Source organism: Morone saxatilis, unplaced genomic scaffold (genome assembly GCF_004916995.1).
Source record: "Morone saxatilis isolate NCDOM2014 unplaced genomic scaffold, NCSU_SB_2.0 Contig23, whole genome shotgun sequence".
NCBI classification, from domain to species: Eukaryota; Metazoa; Chordata; class Actinopteri; family Moronidae; genus Morone; species Morone saxatilis.
Genome location: NW_023339796.1, coordinates 5,754,784 through 5,774,322, shown reverse-complemented (window position 1 = coordinate 5,774,322; position 19,539 = coordinate 5,754,784). Strand labels below are relative to the sequence as shown.

The 19,539-nt window shown below is 39.8% G+C and overlaps 2 protein-coding genes across 3 annotated transcripts in view; one reads left to right on the top strand and one right to left on the bottom strand.

Moving 5' to 3' along the window:
• Nucleotides 1-6,200, bottom strand: part of ndufv2 (NADH:ubiquinone oxidoreductase core subunit V2) — a gene marked incomplete in the record, with an annotated part of 6,760 nt that extends 560 nt beyond the window's left edge. Inside the window, 8 exon segments of the mRNA XM_035670262.1 lie at nt 1-636; nt 802-878; nt 2,092-2,201; nt 2,610-2,778; nt 2,946-3,062; nt 3,684-3,746; nt 4,983-5,045; nt 6,047-6,200. Of these exon segments, the coding sequence (XP_035526155.1) occupies nt 543-636; nt 802-878; nt 2,092-2,201; nt 2,610-2,778; nt 2,946-3,062; nt 3,684-3,746; nt 4,983-5,045; nt 6,047-6,088 (735 nt within the window).
• Nucleotides 6,201-6,943: 743 nt separating this feature from the next.
• acss2l (acyl-CoA synthetase short chain family member 2 like) overlaps nt 6,944-19,539 on the top strand; it is a 15,644-nt gene continuing 3,048 nt past the window's right edge. Inside the window, exons 1-14 of one of the 2 annotated variants that reach the window (XM_035671403.1) lie at nt 6,944-7,154; nt 7,280-7,438; nt 7,586-7,781; nt 10,698-10,789; nt 11,416-11,519; nt 13,477-13,549; nt 13,733-13,808; nt 14,518-14,602; nt 15,597-15,734; nt 16,588-16,758; nt 16,891-17,024; nt 18,130-18,262; nt 18,887-18,943; nt 19,224-19,304. In XM_035671403.1, coding sequence (XP_035527296.1) covers nt 7,312-7,438; nt 7,586-7,781; nt 10,698-10,789; nt 11,416-11,519; nt 13,477-13,549; nt 13,733-13,808; nt 14,518-14,602; nt 15,597-15,734; nt 16,588-16,758; nt 16,891-17,024; nt 18,130-18,262; nt 18,887-18,943; nt 19,224-19,304 — 1,467 coding nt within the window. In that variant the 5' untranslated portion in view covers nt 6,944-7,154; nt 7,280-7,311. The other variant, XM_035671402.1, reaches the window with a different exon arrangement.

Sequence of the window (19,539 nt, the reverse complement as noted above, 5' to 3'; positions counted from 1 at the left end):
TCTCCTGATCAGCTGATTTGTGCATGAACTAATGCCTGACTGTTATCCCATCGTTAGTTCTCGCCTGTCCTACGAACAGCTGTACTGTACTGTTCATCCCGATAAAAAGGTGGACTACAAATACGTCTGTAATTCCTACACCGGTCATACCATGTGGATTTAAATACCCCGAAATTAAACCTGAGAATCAGCACGTCGAGCACATACTTTCAATTTCAGAACCATCGCGGAGGCAGAGCCGAAACAACAAAAGTGGTGTCCCTCTCTAAATGCAGTTTCAGGCCGATGTATTAATATTTCAAGTTCTACTGTCAAGAGTGCCTAATAAAGCTTTAGTAGCAGCACAGGACAAATATGAATGTATAATCTGTACCAATCTATTTTTAGTTTTATTACCTTTTTCCTTTGTTGGAATCCTGTGACACACTGACACCTACAGCAGAGGTACATGAACAATTTATTTACACAATATGTTTGACTTAAACATAATATCATCTTCAGGGACAAGTTGCTTTTTGAAAGTAGCGGCTGAGGGCGGCCGTCTACAGGTCCGCTCTCACGCCGAAGCCGGGTCCTTTAGGAGGCTCTGTCAGAGAAGTCAATCCGCCCGCCGGCTCACATGAAAAACGCCCGTTCCTGCAGAAAAAGCCCCAAAAATATCAGAATCAGATTTATTGCCAAGCAAGTTTTAAATAAAAAGGAGCCTCTATATAAATGCATAACATAATAAAGTGCAAGCACTGTAATACAATACAATACTATAGCTGTAACATCAAATTAACGATGGTATTTTGAACGTACCTGGGCCCAGGTGGTGGAACTCTGCCGGCTTTAAGTTCATCAATAATGTCCTCAATGTCTTTAGGAGAGAGGTCCTCCTGGAAACAAGACAAACGGAGGATAAATGAGAGGAAAGAAAACAGTGAAGTGTTCATTTTTAGTGGTATTGTGCTACATTATTAAGAAGAGAGTGGGAGAGGTTAGGAGGTCATAGTTGAAGTTCTACTTGTTGTAAGGAGCTTATAATGATTATAGCTAATTCTAAAAAAGCAACAATCCTTCAGACATGAAAGCAGGTTTTACACTCAAAATCAAAATTACTAGATTTACTAAATAATAACCCTTTTCACATTTCTAAATAACTGTTGTCGGGGATAAAAGGACTGAATCAGAGTCAGGAATCAGTCAGTATTTGTCCTTAGTCCAGTCTTTATTAGTATTATTGTGTTCATTAAATAAGTTAATGCTTTTTATCACAGTCAGAGCCAAAGAGGTTAAAACTGTGACGAATAGCTGAAAGACTTTTCATTTCTTTTGAACCCAGGCAACCAAAGCAGGTTTAGTTATAAGAGATTATTTTTACACACAACCAAATCACGCAAGTTAGTGTTTTACAAGTCCTGATGAATCTCTAGTCTTCTCCAACAGCACTTAAAAAGGAGCTTAGTTACTGCGTTACCTTGTATTTTATAATCAACTGTGTTAATTGTGCATAAATAATGAATCTGACCTGTTTACAATCTTGAACACAACTAACTGCATGTAATTGATGACTGATGGTGTGAATTTCTGACTGCTAATTATTCACGTAAAATGCTAAACTCAGTGGTACTTTACTCTTGGTGTTAACACATTGTACCTATTCTGCCTCTAATGATCACACCTCAGCAGTTTGAGGTGCAAGAAAAAAAATTCTTCCTTTCCCAGTCGTATTTACTTTAATTGGGTCATTCACTTGTGCTCAGCTTGCAATAACTAAATTCCTTATGGCAACTGAGTGCAGAATCAGTTTCAGATAATGTTTAAGTTGATATTTTTCCAAACTGAGGTCATGGATGATACAACGTTGTTACTCCAGCCGTATTATTAAATTTAAAACAGATTATTTTTCTGTCACGGGTTTCCATTTCTCAAGTTTTAACTAAGTGTAAAACTGTACCACACCTGCGATGGCAGCACTCCTGAAAATAAAGATGTATTCTCCGCAGACATTCTTTGCAAAACTCATTCCGGGGTTTTAACTTGATTTCGTTAATTTAGTCAAAACGTTCAGTGAGGAAAACCATCTGCGCAGAGTCGTCGAGCACTCACATAATAGTTGTCATTGATCTGGACCATCGGAGCATTCACGCAGGCGCCCAGGCATTCCACTTCTATTAGCGTGAACATCTTGTCTGCAGTCGTCTCTCCAACCTTGATACCTGTGGAAAAACACATGAAGACAGGCTTTATATTGAGCTAATCTCCTCTTGACAAGCCGCAGATTATGTTACTGAAACAACACATATTTTTAACTCAAGCGGTATCACCTGACATTTCACAGCTGTAACACTATATGGGAATTATAACAAATCGCACAACAAATATGAGAGTTGCTTTAAATGCCACGCAGACTGGTTAGCAGTCATCTGGCTTGAGTTCAGTCTTTCATGTTTTCTTGTTTGCTGATACAGCTCACTGTTGTTTGAACTGCAGAGACATCTGTATATTTACACGTGTCCCCAATTTCTGTTTATCTCAAATATACACAATAAAAATTGATTGTTTTCATCTGGGTTTTCATCCCTTTATTGGCGTCCCACCGTAAAATGGAAAAATGGCTCGCCTACCCAGTTTGTTTTGGATGGCCTCCAGGATGCTGTCCGAGTTGCAGAGCATGCAGGGTGTTGTTGTGCAGATCTGAATGAAGTACTTTCCCACGGGCTGACGCAAGAACATTGTATAGAATGTGGCTACTTCATACACTCTCATTGGAGCGATTTCCAGCACCTCAGCGACCTGAAAGCAAAACAATTACAAACATTAATTGAGGTTAACCTTACATGACGCATAACACATGGTGTTTGTATGGTCTTTCATAAAAATGTTGTCCAACTGATTTTTCTCAGGATTAGAAAACACCGACTGGCATCACACAGCTGTAAAATGTTAAAGAATCACTGTGCCTTGTTCATGGCGGAGATAGGGAGCCATCCATGTTGCCTCTGGGCTAAATCCAACACTGGGATGGTGGCTGCTTGCTTGTGTCCAACAGGGTACATTGAAATGATGGCCTCAATCCTCTACAGTGGGAACAAAAAAGACATTTTAGCCTGAATGTGGAGTTTCCCAGGATAAGAAGCATTCCTTTTTTGTCCTTCAACAGTTAGACCGATTGAAAATCTAAAATTATGCTCACAAGAAAACATTAACTGCACAGATATTTTCAAGAGATAATATTGGTATATGCATTGACATCAGTTTAAAAAAGAATAATTAGTACTTTATCTCTAACAAACTAGATTTATAAAACACAAAATAAATTGTCTCAATCTAGTGAAACAGAGGCTGATTTGAAAGGGAATGCAAAAATCAGTAACAGTGACGCCGGCTTCAGACAGGAGGCAGAAGCGCCACCCTCTTCCTTTCCACGTTCACTGATTAGGCTGTTCAGACGGCGGCTCATGCTCTGCAGCTAGTTGACCGGCACTGAGAAATGCGCCTCATGTGCAAACAGCCAGGCTACTGCTCCCACGAGAACTGACATATCGCAGTGGTTTTGCCTCCTGACTGAACCCGAGTAATATGCAAATCGTAAACCGCCACAGATGGAAAAATATCAAATATTGTCACTGGCTTTAGAGAATATTCAAAAAAAGGTGTATCCTCTAAATGAACTGCTCAACACAGATCTCAAATCTTACCTTTTTGTTCACCTCAGTGAACTCAAAAGGAGTATCAGGGTTGTTGTCAGGAGTATCTCTGTGCTAAAACACAAAACCACAGTGTTAAAGGACAGCTAACATTGTTCACACCAAAGGTATAATTATCCTTAATCAACTTCAAATGACATTTATCAGTCCTTTTCAGAAGCCATCAATGTTAAGTTGCTATTATGGAGGATTTTTTACTCAGCTTCCACTTTCATGTGAGAAACAGGCTTACAGTATCTACTAGTATCTAGTAAAATATGAATAACCTATCATGTAAGCCCACAGGGGAAACAGGTGCTGCTATCAGACCATAGAAAACACAGATAACAATTATTTCTGCTTCTGCACACACTGCCCCCTTGTGAGCAACAAACAATTAAACAAATGAACAACTTTAAATTTAATGGTGTTAAAGATGTTTAAAAAAAACAACATTTGTGGTCGGAGGGGAGTGGTTCAAAATCACAGATCAAAAACAAACTTTACTGTCAAGAGACAGTGAAACCATGGCATGTTTCCATTACATGAGAATATCACCTCAGATGTTTTTGTTGCAAAGGATGCCTCTAATAGGCTCTAAAGGCTGCTCCCAAGATAAATTAAGATCTCCTGGAAAACTAAAACCTTTGGGATTATTTCAGTACAATTGGAAGCACAAACACTGCTTTGTTGGTATTGTGTGTAAACAATATAAAAACAAAGTCTACTATATAGAGAATAATTAAATTAGACGGACACTCAATCTCCCAAATGTGGAATAAAATGATTTTGATTTCCTCCTGTTGTTCTGTTTTCTTTACTCATTTAAATACATTAACTTGTAAAGGTAAACAAAATATTGCAACAAAGTATTCGACTATATCGAACACTAAGGTCACAAAATAAAAGAACTAATGGACTGAGAGAAGAAGTATTGGTGTATATTATTATGGCTGACTGCAGTTTTATAAGACCATAGAGGTCAGTAATAAGGAGCATTAACAGTGATACAAGTCTAGACAACACTGCATATCATTCTGAATGTTTTGAGTACCAGAAGAAAAATCGTATTGTCCATGTCAGCGGTCCTTCAGTGTTGGTTTCTGTTCTACCTGGTAGCTCAGTAAATGTGTTGCTTCCCTTTTAAAAGGAGTCCCTGAGTCAAGAGCTACAATACAGTAGCCCCATTAACTTTAGGACTATTTATCTCACAGATTCTGGCTGCAGCACACTGACAACATGATAACCACTTCTTACAAGAAAACAAACATCTGCACATCTCTTAACTACGGCAAAGAAACTGTAACTCACCACAAAGATGCCACCAGCTCCTGCGCGCGCAGCCGACCGATGCAGATTCCTGACCTGCCTGGCCTGCAAACACAGAAAAAAAGAGAGATAAAACAAATGGAAGTGTGTGAATTGATACTTGAACTTACAAAGAGAAATGCCTTTGAGGGATGTGTATTGTATTGTTTTATCTTAAAGGACTGTGATGTTATCAATGTCTACCTCAAAGATAATACGTCTTTCATTTTATATAATTAGGAATAATACTTGAATATGGAGACAGATATTTATATTTTAGAGGCTGTCGATTGTTCTGTCTGTTCTCGTCCTGGTATTTAACTATTAAACTGTAAGAAGCTTGAATCATCACATCATTTACACTCACATAGCTCGAGCAGGTTTGTATTGGTCTTTAAACGTGTATGTCCGAATAAATGATGCAAACAATCCCACAAATATGTCAGTTCTCTTCAACATTTACACACTTCACGGGTAGAAATACAGCTTGTGCATTAGCAGCAGTTAGACATATCTTTGATGCTTTGATTTACACCCATTACAAGAAATACTGGATAATAATAACGTTATTTAAGGCTGTTAACCACCTTTACTGATGGCATCTTGTGTTATATAATCAAAGCCAACCTCCAAGCCCCCCAGAACAAATGCAGAATGTAAAGAAGGCTTTCTGATGTTGCTTATTGCAGTCTGTGATTCAAACACCAATGCTTTATCGTGTTGTACAACTACAACACACAGCTACAACATCAAGCGTGCAACAACAAAAGTGGCTCTATTTAAATGCAAAGTGGTAGTTAACGCGATGTTTAACAGCACAGGATATAACAGTACATTCTAATACTTAATTCAGTTCAGTAGAGTATGTTTTGTCCTTTATATGGTTGATTTTGTCCTGAGTTCACCTTGTAATCGTTTGACAGCAGAGAGCTGAAGCAGATAGCACGCTAACGTTAGCTCCGCGGCCTCCGTTGCCCTTGTAAGGAGTCACAGCGACTTTCTCTCCAAAATACCGACAGGAGCATTTATATTATCACCCGGAGTCATAAAGAGCAACACAATCTTACCGTCTGCGACACTGCAGAGCGAGCAGCAGCGGACAGAAACATGTTTCGGGGGTTGAAGTTTGGTCCCGGCGCGTTAGCAAAAGGACGGGACAAGCAGCGCTCCGGCTCGATTAGCAGCGTCTGACGTGAGACGTTACGTCGGCCAGTCCGTCGCGACGTAACGTAATCGATCCCAGATTGAAGAATTGATGCCAACAGCCATTTGGATGTTTCCTCTGAGCTATGTTACGTAACCTGGATGTTTGCGTGTTTACCAGCGTGTACTTGGGACAAATGTTACAAATCATAAGAGGAGAAACTACTTCAGTGACACATTATTACACATTTATGAAATGTGATAATAATTTAAATGGTGCTTTTTTTTTTTATTTGACACTTTCAAAAACAACAAGTGCTTCTCAGCAAAGCAAGGGTAAAATCTAAAGTGTGAGGGATAAACAGTACATGTTAATTAACATTAACAAATAAACAGGTTTGCATTTGTATTGCAGTTAGCAGAATATAGATAAGTTGCAGTTTTCAAAGATTTAAGCATTATATGTGTTAGTTTTTGTCTACTTTTGTGAAATGTATCTTTTTTTGTTATGCTTTCTTTGTATTGGTGAAACACAATCTGATAAAACCAAAATCTGACACCCACAAAAAAATGTAAAAAGAGAAAAAAGTGGTAGAAGTAGTACAGTGTGATAAGTAAGCCAAGTCAAAAAATAAAGGTTAAACAAGGGTTACATGTGGCATTTAAAAAAGGTATTATTGTAAGAGCATGCAGTGACAATGCCTTGAAGATCAAATATTTTGTTTACTTGGTATCAGTAAACTAAATCTCATTTGCTTTCTCTCTCTCTCTCTCTCTCTCTCTCTCTCTCTTTCCGAGCAATCATCACCCCTCCCTGCCAAATAAAACCTCCCACTGCCTGCCTGAATCCCAAGCATTCATCAAGCTGCACATCTCCTCCTCCTCCTCCACCTACTTGCTTAGAAAAATAATGCCATGACAGGCCAGGGAGGGCTTGTCCAATGAAAAAGTGGGAGTGCTGCACCATGTAAGCCGATTGGCTGCCCTGGCCCTAAACAGACTTGGAGAGAGTCTGCAGCTCAGGGATTAGAGGTGGGTCTTATGCATGCTGAATTGTGTTGCTTCAGTCCAGGAGGCCTTGTAGTGTTCTTACTTTACCCAGGAGGATCCAGACAGATCAGCAGTGACTCCAGATTAACCCATATTCTGACTCTCAGATGATATAGGCCCCGTCGACATCTGTCCTTCCATGATGGTTGTGCCTGAAAGCCAGGACAAAATGTACTACCCTGCTGATGAAATGAAGAGGGATGCTCACGTGCCTGATTTTAACTCCTATCTGGCACTGTACAGGAAATCTCTTGAGAATCCAGAAGGTAGGTCAAACGACGTCTGTATTTTTAGTGCAGTGCTTGCAGTGTTTCCTTGCATTTCCCTCTGAGCCTGTCTGTATACACTATCTCTCTCTGTGTTTATCTGCTCTGTCTGCAGCCTGTAACACTTGTCACATGACTCTGTTTCAGCTTTCTGGAAAGAGACTGCTGATGAGTTCTTTTGGAAGAAGCCAGCAACAGGACCAATGATGCAGTACAACTTTGACATGACAAAAGGGAACGTCTATGTCAAATGCATGGAAGGGGCCAAAACCAACATGTGCTATAATGTTCTGGACAGGCTGGTGAAGGAGAGGAATCTCGGTGAAAAAGTTGCCTATTACTGGTAAGCAACGACATCTGTCAGGGATGAATGACGGCTTTGATGGGATAAACCGCCTGGAGTTATACTAGGTATTCCAGTCAATAGCAACTGTTGTGCCCCCTGTGCTGACCCCTGTGCACGAAAGCAAACCTCAGCTAGCACGACATAGTGTCAGTGCTTCAGTGTTTCAACTAAATCAACATTTAACATCATTTGTTGCTAAATCTTCCCAGAATTTATCTAATGTGTGTACAATATGTAAAAAATGAGAAGTTTTTGGTGTTTTTATTAAAGTACAAAAGCCTACTTCTGTTTAAATCTTGCCAGGATCTTCCAATAAGAGCCTAATGGTTTGTTTTCACAGGCTATATTTTCTCACTGAACTCTCATTTCTGACTTCCACTAAACTCCTCAAATTACTTTTTAACTTATGGTTACTGTTTACAGTAAAGCCTCCCGCCCTCCACAAGTCATCATAAAGGCTCTACTTTATGTTGTTTTCACTTTGCATTATGGCACGTATTTGCTCTGTTACCAACGAAGCACAGCAAACAAGAAATAGGGGTATAAGCTCAGCAGTAATAAGGGTTCAATGGAACTGGGCGCAGTGGAGACCAGCCATCATCAACACAAGTGTCTTAACACTGTTTGCATTACATCAAAGTACTTGTGTAATATATCTGTTTGCCACGCCAGTTCCAGCACAGCATGTGACTAGGATATAGCCTGCCAGCTGTGTTATTACCGGGTTTATATTCAAGTTATCTGTACCCAGATGCTTTCTTATGACCTGCTAACATTATATGACTTTCGCTCACGCCTTGTCCAAACAGCATTTCAAATGGTAGGACATGTTATACAATATGCAAAGAGTATTTAAAAGTCAAATATGAGTCCTTTTATTTACTGCATCCATTATTAGCAGCTACTTGTGTCAGGCAGCCAGATACCAGATATGACTAAAGCACAATGTTTAAGGAATTAAATTAAATTATCAAATCGAACCAATAAGAGCCATTAAAAGTAATCCCTTCCATTATGTCTTTCTAGACAACTTTGATTTGAGAGAGAGAAACGTGCTTTTGGTTTGAGATTGTCTCAATTTTCCGTGATGACAGGTGTCCCGTGGCTTAAGTGTCACTCTTTGAACAAACACTGTTTTTAGCTTTCTTAAAGCCTTTAGAAGAAGAAGAATATATACTTCCCCACTGGGGAAATTCTTTCAATAAGAAATGTCAGAAATGGTTTTAGCCTCATCTCAGTAACATATTCTGTGTAATAAAAAGATAAACATCCTCCATCAAACTATTGAATATTCAGGAACAGTCTGAGTCGTAGAGGCCATTTATCAGCAGCTCCAAAATGCCCTTTTGAATTGTTAAAGGTAGTAGCAACAGGCCATATGCATTCACTACTATAACTGTTGTTATTGTAACTGTTAACTGTTAAGTTGCAGACAAAACAAGATATTTCAGTCCTAGGTTTGTCTCAGCGTGATTTTCTGTTTCCCTTTTAAAGAAAAGGAAACTGTTTGTATGGACCCACAGAGGTTGAGTGCATTATGTAAGACACTGAGACTGAAACAGTAGAGTAAATGACTTAAAAAGACTACAAACGCAGACTAAAAGAAAAACAAAGTGAGGAAAATGAAAAAAGCACAATAAATAAAAAATAAAAATCTGGTGCATGTACAAAACCTGCACAAAGTCCAAAGGCAATGTTGAACATTCAGTACATTCCCAGCTTTGATCCAGAAATATTAAGTGCAGTCTGAGATTCTGGAATTCGTTCAAGATATCTAAAGCACAGCAGCTAAAAGCAGCTTCACAGTGTTTGGATTTCATGGCAGACGACCTCAGAGGACTGGTGGGTTGAGACTGTAGCGGAAGTATTTTGCTCATAAATCATTTGGTGAGTTGTATTAGTTCGAACTTATTTGACAGACGGTGCAGAGATTTGACAAATGGAGTAATTTGCTCAACTTTCTTGTTCTATAGATTTTAAGCAGCAGCGTTCTGAATGAGTGGCAGCTGTCAAAGAGCTTTTTTAGAAAGACCTGAGAAAATCCTATTACAACAGTCCACCCTACCAGAGATAAAGAAGTGGATTAGTTTTTCCTACATTTTGTTTGTACCTGAATTCTCTGATTCATGCATGTGGTTATAGGCTACTTCGCTGTACATTTCTCACTTTTTCAGGTTTTCAGCTGCAGACAATAACGATGAACATGATTTTCAATTACTATTATACAAAAAAAATCTAGTTTCTTCCTTTATTTAAATAAACATCCATTCCTTACTTTGCTAAATCCACATTCGGAGCTGACAGAAGCAATTAGCAGTTGAATTAAAGAGTTCCCAGGATTGAGCCCTGTGGAACGGCACATTTGATTGGGTTTACTATTATCCAATAGACGCAATTTATAGGTAAAGACAATCAAATACGTGGGCTTTTTCACATGCTGAGATGGTCCAACATTATCTAGAATACTTTATCAATAATGGTTGCATTTAAGAGTTTGCTGAGTTTCGTCACTGTAATCGTTTATTTCACCATCATCAGCCTGGCTATAAGGTTTAATGGTTGTTGCAGTGTTTTGGCTTCTGTCCTGTACCAAAGGCTGGCTACCATGCTGTGTGCTGAAACATTGTGCCACATACTCTTTCAAATAACCGTCCTGACAAACATCCAAACCCAATATAGACCCAGCAACAACTGGAACAGGTTATCTCCCCTGTGAACTCACAGAACTCACAGGGACTCCAATAGTGTATTCTGAAGGGTTTCTACGTGCTTAATGAAAGTATGTTTTTTTTAAAAAGCCAAACCCCTGCTTAACTCTATGTAACCAAGACAAACACAGAGAGCTTCATACAATCTGAGCTTCACAGTAACTGATTTGAGTTGTGTTTTTCCTCTTGTATGTCGTCTTCTCAGGGAGGGGAACTCTCCTGACCACCACACGGTCATCACCTACCGCCAGCTGCTGAGCCAGGTTTGCCGCTGTGCTAATGTCCTCAAGCAAATGGGTGAGAAACTAAAATCTAACATCTTAACAATATTAATTGACTAGCAGCTAAAAATAGAGATGACTTATTCCTTAGAAATTACCTGTAGCAACAGTTTGAGTAAAACAAGAACAAAGCGAACACATGCCAAAATCATGGATTCATGAGGGGCAAAGGGCATAATGTTGAACCATCTTGTTTGTCTTGGCAAAATCTTAAAAATCCATTATCACAGCAGTTTTATTTCGATGTCAGCAGTAGTCTATATCTCAAGTATACAAGTTTATAGGTACAAAACTATCATCTAAAGTCATTGTGAAATTACAGGGACAAATATTGGCATTGTCATTTGGCCCATAACCAGCATGCCAACTCACCAGATATGGCTTTATGCCCAGTATGAGAGTAGGAAAAAAGTGCTGCACACTCTGGCTCCATATGCATTTATCTTTTATTTAGTTGATGAATTGGTCCTCCGGCTTAGGGTTAGGGTTAGGGTAAAAGGGAAGTTGTTGCACATCAGACATACAGTGCAGCATCTGTGCTATAGCCAGCATGCTGAAACTCTTCCTAAAGCTACAATGCTAATGTTTGTTTGAGTTGTCAAACAGATGAAAACTTAAAGTCTGGTTGTTTCCTTGTTCTAGGTGTAAAGAAGGGAGACAGAGTGTCTATCTACCTTCCCATGATCCCAGAGCTGGTCTACATTATGTTGGCCTGTGCAAGGATAGGAGCTGTTCACTCCATTGTGGTAAGCAGATAATGTTTGTTTCGCACCATTTTGCAGAAGAAGATGAGTGGGAATTTGCTACATGTACTATCATTTAATGTCTGTATGTTAATGAAAGTATACAAGATTTTATTTTATTACTTTCTCACACTTGTTGTCATCTGTGAGAATTCTTGCAGACAGTTCAGTTTAGGTAGTGTTTACTGCTTTGGTCCCATTTCCAGGAGAAAACATCAGCTGAACCTGAGCTCTTGCTTCTGTTAGTCCAAACTGCTCTGCTCCTGTAGTTATCAGCTGTTCTCTGTGTGAACACGGCATTGGCAGCACCTGCAATCAATATATAGGTCAGACATTTACTGGCTGTATCCAGCTTGGGAAGGCTTCAGAGTCAGTGCAGTTTGGCAAGCAAGCCAACACTATTTTCGCTTTTCAACCTTCCCCATCTGTGCGAAGGTTAGTATCCCTGTCAAAAATAACTTCAGGCTGCTCCACGGTGGGTTTCTTTTATGACTTGCAAGGCCTATTTTTGGCAGACTTAAGAGTGAGCGACCTTGTCTGTGCATGGTCACTGTTGTAAATGTTCCAACTCTGAGATTTTATCATATTTTTTGATGAACATTACTTAGCAACAGTAGGATCTCTGGGATAGCGCCAGCCTCTTGGATTCTCATGTGACTGTTAATATTAATCATAAATTAGCTTGGTATGAAAATTAAATCATAAAGGGAGCTAGGCAGGACAGCCAAAGCAGCCACTCATGCAGTGACATTTTGCTGAGTCCAGATTCGTCAGTGACCTGATTTATAATGCTGTCATCAACACTGAAACGTTATACTCTGTGAACTTTTAACCTTCGCCAGGAGACAAGCGTCTGGCAAGGGGACAAAGCAAATGACAATCATGTAAAAGATTCATTATAAATGTCTCGTTCATTATGTAGCATTGAACAAGATGACTTTTCTATACTTGGTGATGAGAAGGAACAGCATGCATCAGACCGTCTGTTTGCACTTTAAAGCGAAACTATGTAAACTTTGGCTGAACTGCAGCCATTGTGGCCACAAGCTACAATTAAGGAATAATGATGAAAGCTAGAACACAGTGTGACAGTAGCACAAGTACAGAAGAGTAATAAAGTCAGTGAACTGACTTAGTAATGTAAGTTACACAGCGATATCTACCAGAGCAAGTAGCATCAAAACCACTGAGTGTATTGGACTGAGCGAGGCTGCGTTTTATTGTTTATGAAGTCAACTTTTCATTTTTGAGATGGAAAATGTGTCACTTCTTACAAGAGTTGTGTAGTCTGGCTTTAAACTCATATCTGAGACACAGAGCTTGATTTGGGACTTTTACTCTATACTGGTGACTGCATTTATTGGGTTTGCATATTTTTGGTCTGTGGTCTGTTGTTAACACAATATTCACTGGTTCAAGTACAATTCCAGTTTATAAAACTTGGGGTTCTTTTTTTGTAGCATCATTCCTGCTGCTAGTAATACAACAGTGTACTGACAAGGTTGATTGCAGAGATGATGTTGCTAAAATTGCGTCTGACATGAAAAATGAGCAGTCGGAGGATAAAAGAGGTTTTATTTATAAAACTTGTTTGCTTAATTTTTTGGAAAATAAATAAACTTAATCGATCAAATATATCAAAACATTTTTACTGTTGTTTTGTGCCTGCCGGTTTCTTGTGTAATCAGGGATTATTACCAACAATCTGGTTGCACTCATTTTTAGTTTTACCTCCAAATAAAGAGGTTTAGCTAATTTGGCTGAACTATTTATAAGCCATCATGATTCTTGGCCTGTTGGGTTTTGTTCTGTGTCGCCCATCATGCCGTGTTCCCAGATTTCAGCTTAACTAAGTTACAAGTTATAATAAAGTATATTTACCCTTTAAAGGTCATAAGAGCTACAACATATTTTCTTTGAACTTCTCCTCCACTTTGTGTCTTGTCTTTCTCATGTTCAGTTTGCAGGTTTCTCCTCTGAGTCCCTGTGTGAGAGGATTATGGACGCCCAGAGCAGCGTTTTGGTGACAGCAGGTAGGTCGCAGCAGCACCAGGGGGTGATGTGTTCTGGTGTTCAGAGGCTGTAAAGATGGTTTTCAAGTTGTAAAGTGACTCAGAGCTTAAATACCTTCTGGTTTATACTCCCATCATATGTCTCTCCGCCTTTCCATCCCTCACTCTCTCTCTCCCTCCCTCCATCCTCTTTGTAACATACAGATGGTGTTTATAGAGGAGAGAAGCTGATCAACCTGAAACAGATTGCAGATGAGGCTCTGGAGAAGTGCAGGGAAAAGTAAGTCCTGCTGACAAGGCCGACAGTTTCTCGGTTCTCAGCAACCGCCCTTATTTACACTGGCTGCTGGTAATGGGACTCAACCCTTGACATATGCGTTACTGGACACACACACACACACACACACACACACACAGCAAAGCACTGTCAGCTGTTATCAGGGATGTTGAGGATACACACTCGCCTGGTTTCCACATTACAGGGTTGCCGGGCAACATGGGGCGCTCAGATTCATCAGGGAAGCCCAAGCTGCTCGTCCCCCGTGGCAACACGAAACACAGCATGCTGGGAATGATTATCTTGGGGGGGTGCAGATGCATTCAGGGGTATCATTTCAAAATAATATGTATAGGGATATTATATATGCCTCATGCCTCAAAACCTACAATTCTTTGACTCAAAATCTCCCATTTTCCACACAAAACAGAAGCTTTACAGCAATTTAACCCGAAACCATTATTATATATACACTCTTAACATGATATTGTATTATGTACTTATAATATTGTCATTATTATTTTTCTCTATATTGCACTTCTGTTACATCTGTCCGTTTTATGAGGGATTTTTCAAGGATCAGAAGATAGAAGGTGTTGTATAACATTGACAAGTGCAGATAAAAAATATGAAAAAAATATGAGATGGGGAACAAAAATTGTCACATGGCACTTATACTGCCTCTCACACCTATTTTTTAATTTCCTCACAGAGCGTCATCGAGTGTCACTAAATGCCTCGTCGTCAAGCACCACGCGCTGAAGACAAAAAGCGGAGCTGCATGCAATAAACTACAGGTATGATATGTTTTCAAAGTTAACCAACTTTTTAGTTTATGGCTATGTTCTTCAAGCTTAACTATGACAAAATGTGTGACAGTATCTGTGATGAGTAGTGTAGGCTGAGATAAAGATGTAAAAACTCCCTACAGAGCCACACAATGCACAGATACAGAGCTCTAATCCTCAGTGAGTGTCACCTTATGAGAAGATAAAATGTCTCCAAATGTCCAAATTTAGTGATTTTTACTTTAAGTTTTCTCTGGGTTTTTTTTTTTTAGCTCATGAAAAGGTGACATTTTTTAGATAAATTGGTTTCACACAAGAGCAAGGAAAATAGAAAATGTATTATTCTTTAATGTGTGTAGAAATCTATTTATTAAAGAGCAACAGTAGCTGCTGCAATACTAGAGGTAAGAAGTCAGATTTGGCACTTTTTTTAGGACTGCTACCGTACATTGATTCATGTTATACACTATAATAATAACTGCCATACCTTATATCTCTAACTATGAGAAGATAGGGCCCATCATTACCATCACTGTTGTTGTGCACTGCTGTATAAATAGTTTGACAAGACTATTTCTTGAATATGAGGCAATGTTAGAGCCTCTTAGGGCCCCACACTGTAAGGTGCAAATGGTCCAAGTCCACTCCTGCGGTCGGATGGACAGAAATAGTTAGTCTCCAAAGAAAAGACTCCAAAAGTGGCACTGCGCTGACACAGATGGCAAAGACTTCAGGTGAACTTTAAAGCAATTGTGTCATTAAAAAAAAGGCCCATGTTTCTGTGCTACAGCACTTTCCACAGAGGATCGTGTGATTTTTCACTCGAGGCTAAAACGACAAAAAAATATCAGCAACAGACACGTTCTATTCCAATTTAGGATTCAGAATATGTCTCCAAGGGCCGCAGTAACATTGACATGGTGTTGTGGCCCACAATGTGAGTAGTTGTAATGAGGGTTTTTTTATGTGTTTCATTTGTTCCCCCTTGTTCTGGTGTATTCAGATCCCCTGGGACTCAGAGTGCGATGTGTGGTGGGACGAGGCGATGACAGACTCTCCAGAAGAGTGTGAACCTGAGTGGCTGGACGCTGAGGATCCTCTGTTTATCCTCTACACCAGCGGCTCCACCGGCAAACCCAAGGTAAGACACACAGAAACCAGTTTTATTAGCAGAAACATACAGAGTAGCAGAGGAAATTAGAATTTTCTCTGTGTAACGGCATCTTTTAAGTCCCAGTGTCTATTTTCTACTCTGATAAGCCTGTAATGGTATTTACCATGTTTGGTTTTTTATCTGCTATCTCTGTTGTGAAATAATGACAACTTAAAGTTAAAAGCGCCACAATTTTCAGCTTCTTTTACAATGAACAAAATCCACATCCATGTTTTTGTTACCTTAGAATATCTACAGACGCCACGGGTTGACTTCCATGGAGTCCGCCATGTTGAACCACCATATTTCAACAGTAGCCCATAACAGACAAACCAAACACTGGCGCCAGATAGGGGCGTTCGCCACCATAGTTTCTACTTCACGCTTGAATAGTGAGGGTGAATTACACTCCTAGATGCCACTAGATATAATCATTTGCCCCCACTGTCTTCAACATTGCTGCTGATTACCTAATTGTTTTTATGTTTTTTTTATGTGGGGTGTAATTAAAAAGAACATAAATTCTTCTATCTGAATTCTCTTCATCTTTTAGTGGAAGTTTGTTGCGTCCGACACATGAAGTGCCAATCACTCCTCGACAGTTCAACTCTATGTATTTTGTGTGCTTTATATGTTATTATTACTCAAAACATAGGGTTCAAAGCTTCAGATGGCATGAAATCATCTCTGTCTTTGTCTCACACACACACACGCCTGCATACATGTCTCCTCTATCAGCATCGAGAGGCCCCCATCCCCTCCCCTTATTTTTGCCTGTTTGCTGTCTTTGTGTTCACCAATTATCTCCTCATTCATGCTTCTGTCCTTGTGTACGGTACAGGGTGTTCTCCACACTGTTGCCGGGTATCTGCTCTACACGTCGCTCACCTTTAAGTACGTTTTTGATCATCACCATGACGACGTCTACTGGTGCACCGCAGACATCGGCTGGATCACCGGCCACTCCTACATCACCTACGGCCCCCTTGCAAACGGCGCCACAAGTGTCCTGGTGAGTCTGAAAGAGACTTTTTCATGAACAATCAGCATAGTGCCATTAGAAGACAGATTTTAGCACAGCAGCCCCTAACAGGAGTGTGTTTTTCTTCATAGAGATGTGTGTGTGTTTATATGTTTCCTCCAGTTTGAAGGTATTCCAGTCCACCCTCATGTCGGCCGCTTCTGGGAGATTATTGAGAAGTACAAAGTGACCAAGTTCTACACAGCTCCTACAGCCATCCGCCTGCTGATGAAGTACGGACGGGAACCGCTGCAGAAGTAAGAGCCTGCGTCCTCACAGCAGAAACATATTTTTCAGAAGCTGCAGCAGCAACCTGACAGTTGGCCCGAGTGTATTTTTACAACACAGTTTCCCCTCTTTCATATGGAAATTTCCACCTTTAATTTTAAAAAACCGCCTTCTCAGTTCTCATTTCTTACATAACAGACTCCTCAGTGGTGAGGCGAAGAAACCAAACTGTATTAATAATGATGGGAGCGATACTGTGTGAATTGTGTCACTAAATTCACAAGAAATCCTTCAGCTTAATATTGAATTATCTGTCAAAAACAAAAGCCAGGAAAACTCAATTTCTTACTCTGTCAACACTCACTCCCAATGTAAGAAGCAGAAACCATCTGAACCTCATCTTGAGAGTGAGGCAGCACACATCCATCTATCTGTTATCGCCGGCTTATCCGGTGGACGTCTCTCTCTCCCCAGAAACACCCTGCAGCTCCTCTTTGGAGATCCTGAGGAGCTCCCAAACTAGATATAATCCCTCCAGCAAGTTCTAGGTCTACCCCGGAGTCTCCTCTCAGTTGGACGTGCACATAAAACCTCCAAAGAAGGATGGCTGAACCACCAGGAACAGCAGCTCTTCTCCGAAGCTCCCTCCAGATGTCCGAGCTCTCTATCTCACAATGCACCTGTAAAACCACAGCTTGACGTTTTTCCACATCGGTTTTTGTGCAGATTAAACAAATGAGATATAAGATGGTGTAATTTGTGAGCTTTAGAGGTGCTAAGCTAACCAAAAGCTTAAGGACGCAAATAACTATTAGCCAAAATATCTGAACTATTGCTTCAAGAAAAGAAAAGTGTAACTCATGGAATATATTAAGCATCATAGATTCATATTTAACATTATTCAATCAGTTAGTCTCATTGAGATCCAGATGTATTGTTCACCAAAAACTTGAGAACAAGAAACATTCATCGGACAACCCCACAACCTGCATACAAAAAAACCACATATATGACAAAACAACCAACAATTCACACAACAAATAGAGACACAGAGGCATAAAAAACTACAGCAGTGATTAGCACCATGTAATAATAAAGATATCTGAAGGACATTTTCTCACTTGTCTCTGCCAGGTATGACCTCTCCAGCCTGAGGATTCTGGGTACTGTTGGTGAGCCGATCAACCCAGAGGCGTGGCAGTGGTACCACGAGGCCGTCGGTCAGGGCAGATGTCCTGTGGTCGACACTTTTTGGCAGACAGAGACCGTAAGTGCCGGCAATTAACACACATCTCAGCTGGTATTAAGTTATATTTTAGAATCCTGTGTGGAAGGTTTGAATAAGTTTCAGTTCTTACATTATCCCAAATGTTTCCAACAAAGTTCAAACCCAGAGAAATCTGTATTTCTAGTCAGGTAATGGTGTCAAATGCGTCATATCCCCTTTGCACATGCATCAGCAATGTGGTTGTTTGCCAGATAAAGTCATAAATTGACTTTATATCCAGTTTAAAGCCACATTTTTACCATTCACTTTTCAGATCTTGGTCGTTTTTAAGTGTATATTTTAGTCGGATGAAGGTTTTTAGTCATCGAACGTCTGGATCTTAAGTTATTGGAGAAACAAGTTGAGCTAACGGTAGCAGCAGCTCGGCTTGCAGCCCCTCAGGGACGTCCTTTGTCCACCAAATAAAGTCAGAGAAACACAGATTTTTAAGGTGAAACTGCTTAATTCAGTGATTGATCAAAGTAGTAATTTCTCCCAGTAAAAATAGAAAATAATAACATTTAGGCAAAGAAACTAAATTCATAAAGTTCAATACAAGACAAATACATAATTAACACTATAAGATGACTTTCCTGCACCTTTAAACATCATATTTCTCTACAGGGAGGTCATGTTTTGACTCCGCTGCCTGCTGCCACGCCACTGAAACCAGGCTCTGCTGTAAGTGACAACATATCCTTCTGACATTGTTATGTAAATCTTAAACACACGTATATATCTCCTCCAGTGAGTTTCATCAATACAGATCATGCTGGTAAGGAAAGGTTGGACCTCAGTAATTTTAAACTAAACCAATGCAGGATTTATTTTTCATTTTTGGCCTTTCTTTGTGCAGATTATTATCCAGTCTTAAGGTGTTAAAGAAACGTTGTAGCCGTACAGGAGCTGTTTAATGACAGAATGCCTTTATCTCACATTCAATCCACACCTCATATTTCAGACCTTTCCTTTCTTCGGGGTAGAGCCCACAATCCTCAACGAACACGGAGAGGAACTGGAAGGCGAGGCTGAGGGTTATCTGGTAAGTTTCAATTCAAAACTGTCAGCTTTATTTATCCCCGTAAGGGCAATTGTTTGCAGCAGCTCGCCACCCTGACCCACAGATACAAGCACAGTGAAGAAAGAAAAATCAGAAAAACACTCCAAGGCTATAAGCTTAAAAAAAACAATATTTATGGAGAACTAAATTATAGGTTTTAATATTTATTGGTTAGTTAACCATTAGTTTCTTTTGCCTGAATATAGCAGAGCTTCTT